General features: G+C 44.6%; 1 protein-coding gene across 1 annotated transcript in view; it reads left to right on the top strand.

Moving 5' to 3' along the window:
• Positions 1 to 21,125, top strand: part of LOC122944575 — a 29,492-nt gene extending 8,367 nt beyond the window's left edge. Inside the window, exons 3-11 of the mRNA XM_044302995.1 lie at positions 4,394 to 4,693; positions 6,862 to 6,966; positions 7,095 to 7,457; positions 7,783 to 8,094; positions 8,406 to 8,735; positions 11,990 to 12,295; positions 15,393 to 15,746; positions 19,065 to 19,113; positions 19,966 to 21,125. Coding sequence (XP_044158930.1) covers positions 4,394 to 4,693; positions 6,862 to 6,966; positions 7,095 to 7,457; positions 7,783 to 8,094; positions 8,406 to 8,735; positions 11,990 to 12,295; positions 15,393 to 15,746; positions 19,065 to 19,113; positions 19,966 to 20,116 — 2,270 coding nt within the window. The 3' untranslated portion in view covers positions 20,117 to 21,125. The remainder of the gene's footprint in view (positions 1 to 4,393; positions 4,694 to 6,861; positions 6,967 to 7,094; positions 7,458 to 7,782; positions 8,095 to 8,405; positions 8,736 to 11,989; positions 12,296 to 15,392; positions 15,747 to 19,064; positions 19,114 to 19,965) is intronic.
• Positions 21,126 to 21,801: the final 676 nt, after the last annotated feature.

The raw sequence follows: 21,801 nt of genomic DNA, 5'->3' as shown, positions 1-21,801 counted from the left end.
CATTTTGTCCTTTACTGTCACCCGACGAGAAGGTGGAGAAACTGATCTCGTACAGGTATATCTGCCTAGCAACTTCTCTTTTTTCCATCATGGAAAGTTCTGATAGAGTTAAAATTAGGTATTCTTTTCCACCCACCTTCATTATAAGATATAATATGTTCTGTACCATTCGTGGCCCAATTGGTATGCATCCATAAGTAGTGGAAGAACTATATATTATCAGCAAGTTGGAGCCAGTCCATTGTTTGTCCATAACATAGCTTTCACGATGGTGATGTCCATATCTGAGGGCAGCTAATATAAGAATTAAGACTCTACTAGTGTCTTTGGTTAGTCGGGCATTACATTGCCACCGTCTGTAGAGTGTTGGTACATTCATACCCTATCTATGTATAATATAAACCTGTAAACTGTACAACACAAGAAGGGGTTAGCTATCACCTGCTATAATGTCTCTTGGCTCCTGGCTCTGATTAACAAGTAGAGTGTCTATGTAGCCCGTCAGATCCCAGGACCGTGGCACGTCTTCTGGTGTCGGTAGTCGTCCCCACTATTTGTTGCAGAAACTGTGTCTTGTTCGTCTTCATGAAGCCAAATTCTTAGTATGTCTGCACTGCTTCTTGAGGAAATGTTTCCCCTGGTGTGGCTGGCGGCAGTTTGTGCTTCCCGCGTGTCCACTGAGAGAGTGGTGGGGATTTGGCGCCCTTTTCCACCTTGTTTTCATCCAACATGGCAGCTTCCTCTCTTGGAGTTTGAAAAGTTGTGGTGGATCCATCCTCATGGTATACTCTAAGGAGGGCAGGATACATCAAAGCAAACCGCGTGTCACCGCCAGGTTTGTGAGAAGGTCTGGCAGACGTTCTTCTCTACCTCTTGTATAATGTTCTTTGTTTTGGTTTCACTTTCTCATCTCCTTTCCTTCTGCCAGGTGTCACTTATTTAGACTATTCGTCTTCCTTTATATTCCCTCCCATACTGCCTCACTTTGCGGTTTATACTACTTCCTGGATGAAGTGTTCACTGCTGGAGGCTGCTTCTGCTGTTTGCTCAGATAAGTCCTTTACTTTATTGTGTTTCCTTGCTGGCTTGATTCTAGGTGACCCTGACTCCGTCCGTATTAAGTGCAGGGAGATGCTGGTCGTGTCCCCTCACTATTATAGGGTTTTCAGGTGTCACACAGACTTAGGTACGTCGGCATGCAATCATCTACCATCGAGACCCTTGCATGTGCATAGCAGTCAGGGAGAGCTCTTAGGGTTTTATAGAGCTCACCTATAAGCTCCTTAGTTTGGGATCAAGCCAGTCGCTAGTTTATTTATAAGTTCCAGCTATCTGCAAACTTCACCCGTGACACCGCGTCCTCCTATTGTATAACTCTGAGCACACTGTAGAGAAGGCCCTTCTGCGTTTTAACACCTCCGCAGAGAAATCATTAAAGATCAATATCTTGTGACTTCTGACCATGACGTCTGTTCTTGTCTTCTTGTACGATCCCAAGATGTCTGCTTTGTCTGCATAGTTAGGATATTTCACTATCACTTGCCTGGACCTCTGACTTAGCACGCTCTTTTCGTTGTCCTTCTGCTGGCATTCTCTTGGTGATTTGAGATCAGGCCCTTTCCACCGTGAATATCTTTTGCAGGCCCAGGACTTCAGGGAACTTGTTTTCACAAATTAAAGTGAGATCATGGAGCAGTATAGATTCTGGGAGACCTACTATTCATAAATTGCTTTTCCGTGATTTGATTTCAAGGTCGTCAATTTTTTCCCCCAGTCGTTTGATTTCTCGCTCAGCTGTTGTCAGCGCCGGTTGAGATAATTCCAGCTCCCGGGCCATTGCATCACATTGAGCCTCCAGACGTTGTGAGTTTTGAGTTACCTCGGCCTGTAGTTGTTGGAATGACTGCGTCACTGTGGTGGATAGAGAATCTTGTAGATCAGGTAAGATCCTTGCCACCACCTCTAGCGCCAGTCGGCGATAATCAATCTGTGGAGCCATCTGTGTAGCCACCTTCTTCGGGCATGTGTTGTATGTTGCTGTTGCCTAAGTCAGTGGAATACTCGTATTCTGCCATTATTGGCGTCTCTTCTGATGGCATGATTGCTTTGGGAGGACCTTTCCGCTTGTTCTTGCTCCCCATATTGATTAAAAAGCGGTCCATAAACTGAAGGATCTGCGCCTCTCTTGTTCTGAATAATGTCAAGGGGTTTTATCCCGATATGTGGGGGAGCAGGGAGGTTTTCAGGCGGGTGGTTGCTGAGCGCTCACCTCCTGCTGCCTTCCATGATGGCGCCAGAACCGGAAGTCGTGTGTGCAGCGTTTCAGACTGTGAGGCTTACCTAGACATGCTGCACAGCATTCAATTCCTAAATTCTAGAGTAGATACTTGCATTTACATATCCTAAGAGGTTTTTAAATTGGTCACCATAAATACTGTACTCTAAGTTGCATGTTCAACATTGATAGTTTATGTATTGTTTGATATTACGTATATAACACCAACATGTTCCACAGCGCTGTACAGAGGACAGTTACATCCAAGCATGTACAAACACAATTTCATAGGCACAATTTAACCGATTAGTATATTTTTTGATGAAATCCACACAAAGTATGAAGAGAACATACAGACTCCATGTGGATTTTGCATATGGTTCAGTCTGAACCAAGGATCCTAGCGACGCAGGACAATAATGCCTATCGTCACCTACATGTAGTATTACTATACATAATAACTTCAGTCACTTTGAAGTGTTATTCCTCCAGTAATTATAAAGTGTTACAGGCTGTATTATACTCCAGAGCTGCACTCACTATTCTGCTTGTGCAGTCACTGTGTACATACATTACTTATCCTACACTGATCCTGAGTTACATCCTGTATTATACCCCAGAGCTGCACTCACTATTCTGCTGGTGCAGTCACTGTGTACATACATTACTTATCCTGTACTGATCCTGAGTTACATCCTGTATTATACTCCAGAGCTGCACTCACTATTCTGCTGGTGCAGTCACTGTGTACATACATTACTTATCCTGTACTGATCCTGAGTTACATCCTGTATTATACTCCAGAGCTGCACTCACTATTCTGCTGGTGCAGTCACTGTGTACATTACATTACTTCTCCTGTACTGATCCTGAGTTACATCCTGTATTACACTCCAGAGCTGCACTCACTATTCTGCTGGTGCAGTCACTGTATACATACATTACTTATCCTGTACTGATCCTGAGTTACATCCTGTATTATACTCCAGAGCTGCACTCACTATTCTGCTGGTGCAGTCACTGTGTACATACATTACTTATCCTGTACTGATCCTGAGTTACATCCTGTATTATACCCCAGAGCTGCACTCACTATTCTGCTGGTGCAGTCACTGTGTACACACATTACTTATCCTGTACTGATCCTGAGTTACATCCTGTATTATACCCCAGAGCTGCACTCACTATTCTGCTGGTGCAGTCACTGTGTACATACATTACTTATCCTGTACTGATCCTGAGTTACATCCTGTATTATACTCCAGAGCTGCACTCACTATTCTGCTGGTGCAGTCACTGTGTACATACATTACTTATCCTGTACTGATCCTGAGTTACATCCTGTATTATACCCCAGAGCTGCACTCACTATTCTGCTGGTGCAGTCACCGTGTACATACATTACTTATCCTGTACTGATCATGAGTTACATCCTGTATTATACTCCAGAGCTGCACTCACTATTCTGCTGGTGCAGTCACCGTGTACATACATTACTTATCCTGTACTGATCCCGAGTTACATCCTGTATTATACTCCAGAGCTGCACTCACTATTCTGCTGGTGCAGTCACCGTGTACATACATTACTTATCCTGTACTGATCCTGAGTTACATCCTGTATTATACTCCAGAGCTGCACTCACTATTCCACTGGTGCAGTCACCGTGTACATACATTACTTATCCTGTACTGATCCTGAGTTACAGGTAAAGTTGTATTAAGCTTCAGATCTGAAATCCCCCAGTATTCCCAGCATGCTTGTTCGGTGTCTGCATTCTTAGATGAAGTCAGCACAGAGGCCGAGCTGCATCCTGAAATGAACTTAAAATACAGCAAAGAATTTCATAAATGGATTTTGCTGTTAAAACAACCCCAGGGATCATCGAAATGAAAGGGAAACCCCGGCCTGTATTCTAGATTCTGGGCGACTCCTACCATTTTCAGAAATGTTAACCCTTGAAGGAGAATTCTATTACATTTTATGCTGCACTCATTCAGATGCTGTTTCTCTATCTCCATCAGATATGCACTGGCCACAAAGGTTTTTCCCCACTCAGGGTACACGGGTCCTTATGAGATTACACAGATTGAGGGTATTTTACATATATGCTTTCAGCTCCTCCGCAGGTGACAATCACAGGTAAAACAGTTGTACTGAAGGAGAAGAGCGTCCTGCGCTGCTCCGCCGCTGGATTCTACCCCGTGGACCTTGATATTAAATGGTTCAGGGGCTCGGAGATGCTGAGGGATGTCACTACAGATGAGCCCTGGAGGAACCCAGACAGGACGTACAATGTGAACAGCACCGTAACTATAATACCTACTGAGGAGGACATGGAGCGGATCTTCTCATGTAGAGTCCGACATGAAGCTCTACACAAGCCTCTTCAGGAAGACTTCCGCCTGGTGTATGAAGGTAAACTGATTAATATTGCTTAATGTCTCTGTCTCCATTGGTTATTGACAGGTCATCGGGCCAGCTGACTGTTATAATGGAATGGGACAAAGCTGCAATATCTGGATCTACCAAGTAGATGTCTCCATGTAACGAATAAAGAGGCCGCAGTGTTCAGAGAAGTACCGCAGCCCCTTCTGACAGACGATTGACAGGGGTGTCGAGAGCCGGAGCCCCAGTGATCTCATGACATGTCCTGAGAATAGACCATCAATATTCTGAAAGTGGGAAAGCCCTTTAAGGTGGTCGGTATGACACCGAACATGGCGGCCATTCATTTTCCTGATCTCATGGCCTCTGTCCCCTGATACAATTTCCTCCTACGTCTGTACTGGACGAGCAGAACTTCTCAGCAGCCATTTGTCAGGATGTGTGACACCGATTCCTCACTATAAAAGCCACGATTTCTGACACATGGCGGCCTGACTACCAGAACGTCCACCTCTAAGACCCCTACCAATCCTCAAAATGCAAGGAAAAGCACTAGTCAAGCACGGCACCGGAGAAATGAATAGAGCCATACACTTGGGACAATGATCGGCCATCTGTGGGGTCGTTCACATGTATGGTCCCACCAGGAACATGACAAACTAAACTGGGGAGACTTTGATTAAGGAAAAAACAGACTTCCTGGTCCTTGAGCACAATGGCAAATGACTGGCCGATCAGGCCTTTAAGGACTCGTCTGCCGAAAGTGTAGTACGCTACCCTGGAAAAATGTCTCTGACGAAAACTGCATGTTGAAAGGGGTTGGCCCATCGAGGCATATCACTAGGATATGCCCCCTTATGTTTGATAGGTGCAGGTCCCACCTACCCCAATGTGCCAACCCCTTTAAATATGCAGTTTCGATGGGAATAGATGAAATTCTACAGCGTTACTTATTATATTTTTGGCAGACAAGAGTCCGACATCCGCCATTGTGATCGTTCTCAGCATGCTTCCTTATTACGTCCAGTAAAACGCCGGGCACCCAGATGGAAACCATAGTCCCCTTATAGAGAATGGGAGTTTCCAGCATTTTTGGTTTCTGTCACAACGTGGATCCATTGTTGCCTTTTTTCCTTTTTATGTTCCTAGAACGGGGCAGAAAACTGAATACAACAAAATAACTATAAGTTAAAGGGTTTTCCGTGACGTCATATTGATGGGGATCAGACACCCAGCACCCGACACTCAGCTGTCCGGGCAGAGACCAGCGCAGGAAAATGTACAGTCAACAAAACTGGAACGGAGCTGCCGTACGCCAGAGCTGAAAACTACAGTGAGCTGTCCGAACAACTGATCGGTGGGGATGTTGGGAGTCGGACCCTCACCGATCTATTACTGATGACCTATCCTGGGCACAGGCCATAAATATCTAAGTCCCTTATAACCCGCTTTAACATATAGTTTTTTTTTAACATGAGTACCTATGGGCGACAGACGGGTGGTGTATAGCATTGACAGAATCAATGACGGAGACTCCTAACGGATGTGAATGAAGCCTAAATTAAATTTAAAGACATTCTAGAACAGGGTTCAGCAACCTTCGACACTGCAGCTGTTGTGAAACTATAACTCCCTGAACTTCCATAGAAAGGAATGGAGCATGCTGGGAGTTGTAGTTTCACAACAGCTGGAGTGCTGAAGGTTGCTGAACCCTGTTCTTGAAGGACACAACTATATATGATATCATTAACGAGGGTTGTCTGGGTTCAAAGCTGAACCCGGACATAATCCCTTCTTCACCCATTCAGCCTGTATAAGTGCTCCAGGGCGAGGGCTGTTTTGTTTACATTTTACGCTGCTCCTCCGCCTAGCAGTGATCCCGGTGATGTCACCAACACTAATGGGCAGTCTATAGCGGGTTCCTAGGTTGTTTCACAGGCTAGGGCAGCGCTAAAGACCGCCCATTAGTGCTGGTGATGTCACCAGGCTCACTGCTAGGGGGAATTTTCCGTCTAGCATTCCCATTCAGAGACCCGGTACGTCACTGGATCTAAAGAAAAGCCTTTGCCCGGCGTGGTCCAGTGCAGGGCAAGGGGGAACATCGGAGCTGTCCGGGTTCAGCTCCTTAAATGACTGGAATAGTGACTATGTAGAAGTCTCTGCTCTCTATAGTTCTGTGTCCTCTCTCATCTCTACAGACACAAGCTCGGCTGGGATCATTGCTGCCTGTTCTGTTATTGGGATTATTCTGATATTTGTCATCGCTGGTGTTCTGTACTGGAAACTAAAACTGAGGAGGAAAGGTAATGTAGAGAGATGAGGATTACTGACGAGTCCGTGTGACCGTATAAAACAGATGGAAATCCATACTGCGGCTTTATGTTATGTCACTGTAAATGTAAAGTGCCGTCATTTTATACTGATCTGACAGATAATGGACCGTTCATAGTAAGAGACATCGAGGGTCCTCCTAAGCTGATTGATGGAGAGGAGGCCACCCTGTACTACACAGTGGACAACTGCCCCGAGAACCTGTGTGTGACCTGGCTGATGAGAAGAGCTGGACAGGTCCAGGAGATCCAGACGTCTCAGATGAGAGGACATTCAGAAGAAGAAGAGGAGAGCTTACTGGATGCATCCTATGTGATCAGATCACAACGAGAGGGACATCAGTCCTTATCATCACTGAGCTTCATACCCCATATGGAAAGACACAAAGATGTCACCTTCATCTGTAGAGGAGTCTACAAGAAGCGAAATGATGAGAAGAGGTTTCACTGTAAGACCATTCATGGTGAGATATCACTTTTAAATGACATCACATCATCAGGTTATATGTTACAGTCATCTCACTATAAGAGAGGACGGGAAGGTTCTTTAAAGCGCTGCAGGATATGTTTGCGTTATATAAAGATTATTATAAAGAATACAGAAAAACAACAAAGATGAGAATTAGTGGAAAGTTTGAACATGGTCACCCTGTTATAAAGACGAGGAGCAGATGACAATCATGCACAAGTCCTGTAAATGTGGAAGTACTCAGCTTTTCTCTTCTGTAATAGAAGTCTATTTAATATCCTCACTTCTATGTTTGACTCATTCTGTGCTTGATTTCTCAGTGAAGCCCAAGCTGTCACAGCCAATAATGAGAAGTCTAATGGACTCTGGAGAGATGAAGTATTTGCTCAACTTGGAGAAATTTTATCCTAAAACCATCAAGATTATATGGACATGTGGAGTGGGAGAACTAGAAGAAGTCCTGTCATCCACTGAATCAGTGTCAGATAATCCTGACGGAACCTACAGCGTCTCCAGTGAGGTCAGAATTCCTCAGGAACGTCACAAGGATCCAGGATTCAGAGTCCGAATGACCTGGGACCATGAATCATTGGGAGAAGGAGAATCCAGGGAGCTCTCTATCCGAGACTCAGGTGAGAAGAAATGTTCTCTCCTCGCTGACCTCTAACACTTATATTCTGTAGATGTTATAAATGTACCTATGAATATACATCCTTCCTCACCATGCTTTCATGGAGGACACCGGCGGCAGTAATCTTATGTTTATAGCGGGGATGAGGCAGGAATCTGGGATCCTTGGGAGGTAAAACATTTTTCATGCCCTTTCACTTAGAATAAGAAATATGAACGGGTATAATAAGCCACATCCTGACACAGGTGTGTAATATGAAGGTGGGTGATAACATTGTTCAAAAACTTTCCTGTGTCCTGTCCTGTTCTGCAGATTACAGATGGACGCCAGTTGTAGAAGAGATCCAGATTCCCCGTCTACGTCATGACACCCCGGCCACCCTGCAGTGTAATATCTCTGAGTATTTCCCGGAGGCAGTCACTGTGAGATGGAGCAGACGTGCCGGATATAAGATGTATGAAGAGACGGAGAACCAGAGGATATCATCCAGGAGAGCGGCCGATAACACCTATAACTGTACCTCCAGTCTGACCATCTCCCCCACACTGGAGACACATCAGGGGGCAGAATATATATGTCTGGTGGAGCATCCCACCCTGGAGACACCCATAGAGAAAACCACTGGGAGGCTACAAGTCACTGGTGAGTGCTGATATAATGTGGAGGCATAAAGCCGCCTCCATCTCTGGGTAAAAGAGTCAGTCTCATTCACTTACATTGGTTAAAACATCAAATTATCATTTCAGGAATCCTTCATTTAAAACCGCCAAACAATAGGTAGTCTCTATTCATGAAAGAAAACTCTCTTGATGTATAAAAAGCCCACATGTACAGTATACCCCAGGAAATTATACAGGGACATACAACATCCTAAGGCTTCCATGTTTAAAGAGGTTATCCCACAGAAAGTATTTCTCCTCTCTACACAGAACAGTTGATTATTAGGTACGTGTATGTCAACATGTGTTACACCGTGTCATGGTTATAGAGAGGGCACAGGAGCTGTGTCTGCGAGAACATCGGGGAAGCCGGACTCTGCTGTAACAACCGGGATCAGATAACTCCGATCAGAGACATTTATCCCCTAAAATACCACTGCATACTACAGCATCTACACCATGTGGGGATCCTGCTGACAACCCCTATGGCATCCCTGCAATACCATCGCTGAGTGCTGATGGGCTGCTGTGCCAGAGGTAGGGCTTTACAGGACACGTGCCGACAGACAGCACTACACTGCAATACAACTAGCACCGGGTATTACTGAAGTGCTACAGTGAGACAAAAACCACAAAGAAATAACTTCACTAAAAAAACATGCTAAAAACCTTTTTCTGCTTTAATATGTAAAAAAAGATCAAATATGACAATGCACAAAATGTGCAAAAGAAGGAAAACATAAAAAACTATCAATATGGTGTTTCCAGTATCAACTGGCAGCATTAAGTGACACACCGCAGTGAACGACAGCAAAATAAAATATAGAATTGTTGCCCCCCCTCCCCCACAAAAAAAAATTATGAAAATGTCCAATATATTATATGACTGCACAATTAGAAAGTTATTTCTCGCAGAGTGTGGTGTTAATAAACACGAAAAACTACTGCAGAGGTAAGTGGTGGAGATTTCATACTCTGTAGTCATTATACAGAGCAGATATATAAACTACAACTCCTTAAGCATGCTGACACACATTCAGGTTTTTTGGGTGTAGTTTTTTAGGCCAAAACCAAGAGTGGATTGAACAGTGGAGAAGTAGTATCTGTTCTTGATACTTTCTCTACTTCTATGATCCACAACTTATTTTGGCTTCAAAACTGCATCAAAAAGCCTGAATGTGTGTCAGCACTAGGGGTAAGCGAATCGACTTCGGATGGTTCGCATAAAACTTCGTTACCATACTGTACAGTGCGAGCGCTCCGCACAGTATTAGAATGTATTAACTCCAATGAGGTGAAGTTATTACTTAGCAAAGTCTAGCAAGACTTCGCATAATAACTTCAGAAATAGTTTTATACTGTAAAAAAACATTGTCCGAACTTGGATTCAGTTCATTGGTACCACTCATTGGAGCCAATACATTCTAATACTGTACGAAGGGCTCGCTCCGAACAGTATTGAAATAAAGTTTTATTCTCATCGACTTCAGATGTTTCCTCCGAAGTCTATTCGCTCATCCCTAGTCGGCACCTTCACATGACTCAGACAGAGGGGCGGCGGTGAGTGCTGACAGCGCTGGTCACGTTGGTCACCGAGTATACATCTAGTGTAGAAGTCCATATTTATTACCGTATTTTTCGCCGTATAAGACGCACCGGCGTATAAGACGCACCTACGTTTTTGGGGAGGAAAATAAGAAAAAAATTTTTTTTAACCAAAAGGTGTGCTGTGGGTTTGGAACTAGGTGGTCTGTGGATGGCACTATTACTGGGGATCTGTGGATGACGGACACTGTTATGGGGGGTATCTGTGGATGACGGACACTGTTATGGGGGGATCTGTGGATGACGGACACTGTTATGGGGGATCTGTGGATGACACACTGTTATGGGGGGGATCTGTGGATGACACACTGTTATGGGGGGATCTGTGGATGACGGACACTGTTATGGGGGGGATCTGTGGATGACGGACACTTATGGGGGGATCTGTGGATGACGGACACTGTTATGGGGGGATCTGTGGATGACCGACAATGTTATGGGGGGATCTGTGGATGACGGACACTGTTATGGGGGGATCTGTGGATGACGGACACTGTTATGGGGGCAACTGTGGATGACGGACACTGTTATGGGGGAACTGTGGATGACAGACACTGTTATGGGGGGATCTGTGGCTGGCACTGTTACAGGGGGGGGGGATCTGTGGATGGCACTGTTATACATGTGTCATCCACAGACCCTCCCAGCCCATAACTGTGCCATCCACAGATCCCCCGCCGCTCCAGTATACTAATATAATATGTCTGATTTAATTAATGGTTATTAAATATGCATCTTTATTCCTAATAGTACCTTAAATCCTAAGCGCTTCAGTACAATGCCGGCAGGCCGGGCAGCCGGCGCGGCGCGTCACTCACTGACGTCACTTGCCTGCGCCGCCTGCTTCATTCATAAAGTAGGCGGCGCAGGCACGTGACATCAGGGAGTTACGCTGCCGCCCGCCCGGCCTGCATTGTACGGATGCGCTTAGGATTTAAGGTACTATTAGGCATAAAGGGGCATATTTAATAACCATTAATTGAATATGACATATTTTATTAGTACACCGGAGCGGCGGGGCGGGCCTTTAGTACAGTGACTGCACCGCCCCGCCGCTATTGCCGGCCCCAGCTCCTCCTCCCAGTCCCTCCCAGAGTCCCCGCTCACTTTACATCGCTGCCAGCGATGTAAAACTGACTGCATTCGCCGTATAAGACGCAGGGGCATTTTCCCCCCATTTTGGGGGAAGAAAAAGTGCGTCTTATACGGCGAAAAATACGGGTAAGTGTGTAACTGTATATTTAATGTAGACACATTAGGCTCCTGTCCGCACCGGGCTGTGAGGGAGCAGTGAGGTAGAGGCCGCATCTCCCAGCACTGCCCGGATGTCATCGGAGAGCGCGCTGCTAAGGGACATTTCAGCCAAAGTTTTCTACCATAAATAAACGTTTTCCCTAAATAAAGTATATTACAAAAATGTTCTGTCACTGGCCCTAGACATTAGCAAAAACAATATATATACATTACACAGGTGGCACTTTATATATATATATACATATACACCATACACGGTGAGGGGTGATTACTGATAGATCATTTCTAGTTCTAGGAGGGCAGACCTGGAATATGCATAGAATAATCCACTACTCCCAGTATAGACACTGGACCAGTCTTCTGCTTCTTCTCTTCCAGCTGAACCCCAGATGCTGGATCCTGTACAGATCTCTATGGCAGATTCATCTCGTGTTCAGTTCTCTCTGAATCTACAGAAGTTTTACCCGAAAGATATCAAAATCTCCTGGCACTGGGAAAATACGACTCGCAAATATGATTTATCACCGAAGCAAACCGTCAGATCACAGAGAGATCTCACATATGACGTCACCAGCGTTGTCTGGATTTCTAATAATTCATTCAATGATCCGGAGATGAAAATCATTGTAGTGTGGAAACACGAGGCTCTGGAGACGGCAGAGACAAGATCACTGAGTATCAGAGGTAATGCTGGATGTCTGTCTGTCTATCTATCAAATACAAGGATGGGAGGAGCACAGCATAGAGCGTAGTGCAGGGTGCCGGCGGTTGTGGAGACGGTTGGTACTCCAAAAATACAAAATAAAAAATTCCACAGCACTTCCTAAATGTAAGTAAAAAAAAAAAAAGTATATGTAAATCACCAAACATCAACGTTTTGGTCCACTCACTGGGACCATGTCACTGCTTGAGAAAGCTCCCGGTGAGTGGACCGAAACATTGCTGTTTGGTGATTGAAATATACTTTTTTTACTTACATTTGGGAAGTGCTGTGGAATTTTTTCTTTTCTATCTATCTAGATAAAAATGTAATATGAGTGTCACCGCGACATAAATTCAGTAGTGTTGTGCCAGCGGCTGCGGAAGTGATCATTGGTCATTCATCCTATAAGTAATACAAAGAAATTCCCCGGCACTCCCAGGGTTGTGAATCAAACGTAGTGTTCTTTAATCACCGTTCTTTGCATTATCTATCTATCATATACAGGGCTTTTTTTCTAAGAGAAAAGGTGATGGAACTCACCCCCCCTCCCCTGGCCACACCTCTACCCACCCCCTAGGACCGCCCCTAAAACCGCCCCTTTAGAGAACAGGGATGCAAGTAAAATTTGGGGGGTCACGCACTGCAGGATGGCGTTGCACACCGAAGTGACTTAACTCATGCCCGCGCAGCCCACAAGTAGCGGAACAATTACAAGAGGGGTGGGGAATAGCCAAAATAAAAAATATTTTGAACCAAAAGGTGTGCTTTTGGTAGGTTTTGAACTAATGGTGGTCTGTGGATGGCACTGTTATGGGGGCTCTGTGGATGGCACCGTTGTGGGGGGGGGGGATCTGTGGGTGACACATATATAGCACCTTATGCTATATATGTGTCATCCACAGATCCCCCCCATAACAGTGTCCCTGTGAGGTAATGATCCCCAATACAGGGTCTGGGGGCCGGCATCTGTGGTTGTAATGGCAGCGGGGCCCGGTGCAGTCACTGTATTCTATTACACCGGGCCCCGCTCACTGTAATATTGAGGCATTAATGTAGGCAATAGGCATTTTAAACAAGAGAAAACCTCTGCGATCCTCTCCGTACTCACAAACTCCCGTAGCAGGCAGGCCGGGCGGCAGCGCAGCTCACTGACATCATGCGCCTGCTCCTCCCACTTTATGAATGAAGCAGGCGGAGCAGGCGCGTGACGTCAGTGAGTTACGCTGCCGCCCGGCCTGCCTGCTACTGAGTTTGTGAGTGCGAGAGGATCGCAGAGGATTTCTCTTGTTCACATATCTTACTACTGGGTTCGTTTGCGGCAGCGGGCGGACGCCCATGAGGGGGCGGGGCAAGTCGGAGAAAAGTCAAAAAAAGGCCTGATCATATATCATATCCATGAAATTCAAGATGCTTAGGAGATAATCGTGCACAGTGACATACAGGAGCAAGCAGCGACCCTGCATCTGTCCCCTTCCTTGTTTTGTCTCACCCACCCACATTATAAGGAGCGTGGTCTCATAAAGAGCATACAACACGATGAGACGGGAAGCTGTCACCACGATCTTGGACTTTTATCTGCAGTAATACATGAGTAGTGCTGGACATAAGGAGTCCAGATCATTATTATCGCCCTCCGTTCCCCCACTGTCAGCGCTTAGAGCTGCACTGAAATACATTGTCAGGACTTCTGTGCATGCGCACATGAGTCCTCTCCTTTGTCAGCACAGTAGTCCTGACAATGTACTCCAGTGCAGCTCTAAGCGCTGACAGTGGGGGAACGGAGGGCGATAATAATGATCTGGACTCCTTATGTCCAGCACTACTCATGTATTACTGCAGATAAAAGTCCAGATTCCTGGAGACAGATTCCCTTTAAGATCTCGGACTGGCCCACAGGGGTACAAGTGAATCCCCCGGCGGGCCCCTAGTCTCCCACCCCCTGCACAAGTGGCACATAACACAGTAGACTCACTGCACTACATACATGTGTTCAGTGTACGGCACCACAACCAGCCGATGTTCATATAAAACACTTGATAGATTATTAAAGAAACTCCGCAGTTTATTATTATAGACACGATCAGAGCGGAGACGACTTCTGGATGTAGAGGAAAGTCACCAGTGTCCTCTTCTCCCCAGGACCTACCTTCTCAAAGTTGCTGCAGGGATCCCCAAATTCTATCATCTGGTAGCATCTTAGTCCTGTGTGTATCCGTATGGTGGGCACCCAAAATAAATTTGATTGGTGGCCCTAGGCACCCCAGTCCGACACTGCTATGACTTAAATACTACAATGTAATACTACACTTTTCCTGCTAAACATGGCTTCTCTGGTGACAACAGCTGATCACCAGAGGTTTAGGATGCTAGATAATAAATTACAGAGACAACTCTTTTAAGGTAGAAGGAGGAACTCCAGACTGAAGAAACTGCAGACCCGCACCACAATGTACATTAGAATGTATGTGGCGGTGACTAGATTACTCCTGAATTCTCAGTTACCTTCACAGGTTCATTACAGGCAGAGATGAGACACTTGATCTTCATTGAGGGGTTAAAGAGGACCTCTCACCGCTCCTGACATGTCTGTTTCAATAGCTCCATGCATTCCCCATGTAATAACAATTCTGGAGCATCTATTCTTATGACTCTATGTTTTGCCATTCCTCTATTATTTCTACTAGAAGTTATGAATGAATTGCTAGCAGTCTGCGGTAAGGGTACAGAGGGGAGGTGACCAGTTGGGGGCGTGTACCTGCACAGACTCTATCCAATCAGTGATGCCATTTTCAGTCTGTGCAGGTAACACCCCCCCAACTGGTTACCTCCCCCTCTGTACCCTTACTGCAGACTGCTAGCAATTTATTCATAACTTCTAGTAGAAATAAGTAATAGAGGAATGGCACAACATAGAGCCATAAGAATAGAGGCTCCAGAATTGTTATTACATGGGGAATGCATGTAGCTATCGAAACAGACATGTCAGGAGCGGGGAGAGGTCCTCTTTAATACACAGAAGGTCTGTGACGCTTATATACAGCCCATTGTAAAAAGCTCATCTTACTCCACACATTACAGATCTGCCTTGGACTCCACATGTTGGATCTATCCGTGGACCTGAGCTGGAAGATGGTAAATCAGCCACACTGATCTGTGATATATCCGGATATTTCCCGGATCTTCTATCTGTTAGCTGGTTCATGAAGAGGGATGGAAACCTGACGGCTCTGCCCAGAGAATCAATAAAGACGGATAAAAATTACAAGATCTCACAGAAGAAGAAGACACAGAAAGATAAAACTTACTTCTATGAAGCTTCACTGACTTTTACCCCATTAATAAGTTCAGACGAAGGATCAGAAATCCTCTGCAGAGTGGAGCATCCCAGCCTGGAGACCCCCATAGAGACCAGCACCCGACCACTACACATAGGTGAGTGTCATGTTTTTAAAACTTAAATTAACTTTTTTCATTTGCTTGTTACGAATACAAGTAAATTATAACATTAGAACAACCATAACCACATTATTTCTGAACGTTGACACCTGGCACATTGTGGAAGTGCAAACCAGTTACAACTAACACTCATGGCTGCCTTCAAACAGTCAAGTGTAATTTTTATAAAAAAAAGAAAAAAAATCCTAAAAATTCCCATTTGTGGTTAAAAGTGTAACCATAGTAGAGGGAAAGATGACACTAACATTTAGGGAAGTTCCTGTAACCTACTGTGGTGACTGGAGGCTGTAGAGCGAGAGATGAGGTCCGCAGCCTGTGACCAGTGAGAGGGGTGATGACATGAAGAAAAGCTCCTGTATCTAAGCTATTGTTCCCATATCTGAGCTGCAGTTACATTTGTATTATATATGTTCTTGGCAGTGAACAGGTTAAAGTGTGTTATCTTGTGTTACTGCAGGGTAATGTCTGAGTCTGAGCGAGGTGCTGGCACCGACTTCATCATCACTTTTGTGGAGCCAGTGCTGTCTGTGCCAGGCACTCATAAAGGGGGTTCAGATGTACAGGGTCAACATGCTGGGTGCGTGTAGCCATAGGTCCTCGGCGCAGTACACATTTATTTGTGTTGTGGCCAACAGCTGATATTTGCAATTGTATGGCTATACAGTGGGATACAGCAGAGGTATAGCAAAGTATGGACATCTACTCTCAATGTATAGACAAAACCTTATGGTTATCAGCTGTATCCATAGATTGTATACAGGCAATCACCTATAGAGTTCTATATATGGGCTGCCCTGCTTAGAAGTACAACGGCCGGACACCCTGGGGGTGATGTGTGTGAGCGTACTAGTGATGAGGTGCCGAGGATAGTAGTACTCACGGTTAAGTTGTCCCCTGGGGCTGGCGTGCAGTGGATGGGAAGACAGCACAAAATCTTCTGGGGCACTCTCGATTGCAGGGAGCACCATCCAGGTGCCCTTGATGGTATCGATGTTTAAGGTGCTTTTGGCGGCTGGGCCCCTGATTAGTGACGCCAGCACCATTAGGTGCAAATGATGAGAGTAGTAGTAATGAGGAGTCGATTCCAATATGTACTTGAATCAATAATCTCAAGGCAGATGTTACAGTTCATCAATAAAGTGCATTCATATGGCATAAGTGATGACTCAGAAATAAGTTTAATTGTATTCCACTTATCAGGTTTAGGCAAATGTCAGTTGAGGAGTTTTCTTTAGGGTTAACACTTTGCAGGCAAGACTTCTTGTAATAGTTCTAAGTTCAATCTCTAGCACTCTGGTACTAAATATGCTGGTTTCTGTTTACTTTGAGCTATCCTATAAGGACGATCTCCCTCGTGGCAGGCAAACTCTCTGCTTCATTATTTACAGGATGCTCTCCTAAAAGTTTTAGGTTTTCCACTATGTCCTGGAAGGCTTGTGTAGTGGATAAGGACAATTCTGCGCACTAATTATCCATATGTGCCCCGGCACTTGGAAAGTTGCTCTCAAGCACTTTTGCTGATGAGGTCCATAAGCTAGGTTCAGCTGTAACCCTCACTAGGCTTACTGCATAGTCATACATAGATTCACTGTCTGGTGATTGGTTGCTGTGTTGTCTTCTCCAGACTTGATCAGGGTCCAGAGGAAAGGAAAACAGCTACATGTTGATTTAGGCCTGTTTCTCTCCTCCATGAACTTGCATCTGCTCTCTCACTCCTTGCACTGACTAACTTCACTTCCTCCACTAACTAAGGGTTCTTTCACACTAGCAGCAGGGGACTCCGACAGGCTGTTCCGGCTGGTGAATAGCCTGTCGGATCCGTCCTGCTGCTAGTTGACGTGTGCCCCCGGACTGCCGCTCCATCCCCATTGACTATAATGCATGCAGTACTTTTAGTCCGGCCGCCTCTCGGAGTTCGCTGACGTGCTGCCGCCGTAACTCTGCCCCGTCCCCATTATAGTCAATGGGGACGGAGCGGCAGTCAGGGGGCACACGTGAACTAGCGACAGGATGGATCCGACAGGCTGTTCACCCGCCGGAACAGCCTGCCGGAGCACCACCAAGGGGCGGGTGGGTGAAATGACATTGCCAGCCTGATAATGCAAAATACCATACATTTAGATAAATACATAAATAAGCAGATGTTTAAAGTGTCCCTTTCACACAAATGTGGGACGCTGCATAAGGGACACATCATGGATTTGTGGTAGACATAAATAAAGTTTCTGAAAAGTCAAATTCAGATAAATCAGACGGTTAAGAAAGCTCTGCGATAAATTTTCCATGTGTAAATCTACTATTAAAGAATAACTAAACTTTTTCAAGATTAGGCATTTTCTATTAAGTGCCGGCGATGTGCGTTCCGCAAAATGCGGAATGCACATCGCCGATGTCCGTGTTTTGAGGATCCATAGATCCGCAAAACACACACGGACGTGTGAATGGACCCTAAAAGGGCAGTTATTCTATAATGTGAGTGGAATGGAAAACCCGTCATAGACAGAAGAAATGGCAAATATAAAATCCATTTCTACCTCTAATTACCTATCATTAAAGGGGTTATTCCATGACTAATGTAAAAAATGAAAATCAGACATCATATAGAACATGACTATCTCTTTCTAACAAAGCTAGAACCAGCCCTGCACCTGACATGGATCATTCATTGCTCTGCTGAAAGCTCAAGGGGCGTGTCTTTTCTGGTGCAGCTAAGGGGGCGTGTCCATGCTCTCCCTATCACAGCTAAGGGGGCGTGCCTCAGCTCTCCCTATCACAGCTAAGGGGGCGTGTCTCAGCTCTCCCTATCTCAGCTAAGGGGGCAGTTGAAGGATGAAACTGAGCATGTGCGGCCATCTCGCCGAGCAGGTCAAAGAAACAGATACATCTTATTGAATTACTCAGGGGCTATGCTAAATGTTTAATTACATGCGATCCAGGTGCTGGTTTAAAAACTGTAGAATATTTTCGTGGGACAACCCCTTTAAAGGGTCACATAATTCCTACACAATTACAATGTCCTACACAATTACAATTACGTCTATCCCTCCATTTAATGACCTGTACATCATTTTCATTCATGTGGTATAGAAGATGTCAGTGCTGTGAAGTGGGAATATTACAGGAGACCGCGGGCAGTGCGTTATGTTATGCAGGATTTATCTGTAGGGATCCGGTCATTATACCATATAGAGCGATCCAGGAATTATCAGCTTCATTAGTTTCTGGAATATTCTGTTATTTTACTTTATTACCTTTATGTTTCACTTCTAATAAATCCATCTTATTCTATTTCAGGTGTGAAAAAGAAAGGCAGTGGTGGCTTATTTTCTCAAGACAAGAAAAAGTAAGTTACTCTTAATCCTGATGAGTTATTGTTCTTGGTGCGATCAGCGTTATTAGTCGGTGCGGACACGGTCACTGATCGCCGTCACATCTGTCTGCACTGAGATCAGCCAGAGGACGATTTATGGGGGTCTATAGCTCGCTGTCATGTTCCCCCAGCTGGGGAATTAATAGGGGTCTGAGCTGTGAGCGCATCTTTATGTTGTATCTCCCCTATCAGACTCCACATATCGTTCAGATTAAATCCTCCTTTACACTGAGTATTAGTGTTCCCGTCACTGACCCATCCCCTGACAGTGAGGACTACGAGAACAGCCGAGTGGGCTCTGCTATGCTCTTTCCTTACCTCCCATACAAGAGAATAGGAATTATGGGAACAGGATAGCACAGAGTAACAGGCGGATTTCATAGTCCCCAACACATCCAGAGGAGGTCGAGGCGCCTGGTCTACAGACAGGAGGGGGTCCTTACCCTGTGGATGTAACATAAATGTGTGAGATGGGGATGCTGCTTTATGTCGGGCCCTTTCCCGCTTCATTTTCATGGTAAGATATTCCTGTCTCCTGACTGTAAGGTGGATCATGTTGGAGCCATTTATATCATTTTTATTATTATTGCCACCACGATTATCAACGTACAATGTCCAGGCATGATGGGAGTTGTAGTTTTGCAACAGCTGGAGGGCCACGCGTTTGACATCCCTGCCGTAGATCATTATATGACCTGCAGATGCTACAACAGTAAAACAGCTGAACCATGGACAGATATCTGTGTGCAGGCATGACAGGAGCAGCCGGATGGCTTTGGCTTTAGAAATAAGGTAGAAAACAGAAATAATCTGTGTCTTCTGTAGGACGAAAGGATTGAACAGCTCTAAGACCAATGACGATGAGATCGAGACAGCAGAAGAAGCCAAAGAAGAAGACAAGACCACTGAGGCCAGAGGAGCAAAAGTTCAAGAAGAAACAAAAAACTTCACTCCTGAGGAAGACAATGGAAGTTAATGTCCATTATCGCCAGATCAGAGGTTATATACAGAATACAGTGGATGTCTAGGTGTGGTGTATTACTGCCCACAGTTACCAGTCTAACACCATCAGCACCCAGTATAATAATACATGCATATTCATCCAGTAACCTCCGTCATCAGTTCTGGGCGTGAGAAGTAACTGCGTTCAGATGAGCTCACAGTGAGCGGCTATGGCCGGCCTGCGTCTGACTCCACTGTCTAATAAACCTCATACAAACCATTACCACCAGGTCCATCACGTTGACTTTTGGCCCCAGGCTGTTCCTACCTAGAGCTTCTCAATGTGCTTTACGTGCATTGGAGAAAACCTATGTGCAGGACCATGATTGGTGGCAAGGTCCAGACAGTTTTAGCGGAGTGGTTATGTCCTGCGTGATGAGAGGGATCAGGAAGTAGAGACCGGTGGGGACCAGGAAATATCAGGGCATCAGGCAGTGGGAGTCTGATGCAATTTATTATATTACACCAATCTGAGCCTGTATTAAGTCTTTCATCGTCTGGACAAGCCCTTTATTATTACACCGCTATGTATGAAGAATATCTATTATCACCTATAGAAATCATCTTATAACAAATATGTCATAGTCCAATTCAATGTCAATTTCTTCCATCATTGACAAAGTTCCTGGTAAATTTCACCAAATTCTTTCTACGACTGTTTACAGTGAAATGTTCTTGAACGTCATCAGAAAGAGTTACTGTACGACCGTCCATAGATGTAATGACTGGCGGGCTGTCGCGTAGTATAACTGAGCCATCTACAATATCTGAATGACAAGTCCATTTAGGAGACTCCAGGTGGACTCCTTAGTATTAGACTGCCCACATGAGAAATCTATCCTCGTCGTTGACGCCATTGACAGTTATTGCATTTATTAGTGTTGAGCACGAATAGCGAATATTAATCGTGAATATCGCAACTTCGCTAATTCGCAAATATTTCGAATATAGTGCTATATATTTTTGCTATATCGAATATTCATCATTTTTTTACATCTGAAAACATGAATCCAGGAAGGAATCATGTTTTCATATGGAAAAAAATGACGAATATATAGCACTATAGGGAATATATTCGTTATTTAATATATTCGTCTTTTTTTTTTTTCAAATCTGTACAGTTGTTCGCATACTCCTCTCCGTCAAGCTTCCCCGTCACCATGGGAACACCTGTGGGTTAAAAAATACCATCGGATCTGAGATTTCCCTGAGATCGTGAAAACTCAGATCCGATGGTATATTCCCACGGTGACGGGGACGCTTGTCGGGGAGCAGTGTGCCAAAGTGGAATAACAGTACAGATATTCTAAATAACGAATATATTGCTATAACTTAGTTTTTTAGAATATTCGTCATATTGCTATATATTCTTGTTTTAGCATATGACGAATATTCTAAAAAACAAAGTTATAGCAATATAGCGAATATTCGTAAAATACACAGACTACAATTTAGCTAATATAGTGCTATAATCTTTTTTTATAGTCTAACTTTTTTTGTCTCTTCTGAACTGAAAAAATTTACACTATTAAAAAAATAAATACTATAGCACTATATTAGCTAAATTGCAGTCTATATGTGTATTTTACGAATATTCGCTATATTGCTATAACTTTGTTTTTTAGAATATTCGTCATATTCTAAAACAAGACTATATAG

This window comes from Bufo gargarizans, chromosome 8 (assembly GCF_014858855.1).
Source record: "Bufo gargarizans isolate SCDJY-AF-19 chromosome 8, ASM1485885v1, whole genome shotgun sequence".
NCBI classification, from domain to species: domain Eukaryota; kingdom Metazoa; phylum Chordata; class Amphibia; order Anura; family Bufonidae; genus Bufo; species Bufo gargarizans.
This window is presented reverse-complemented; position numbering and strand designations above follow the sequence as displayed.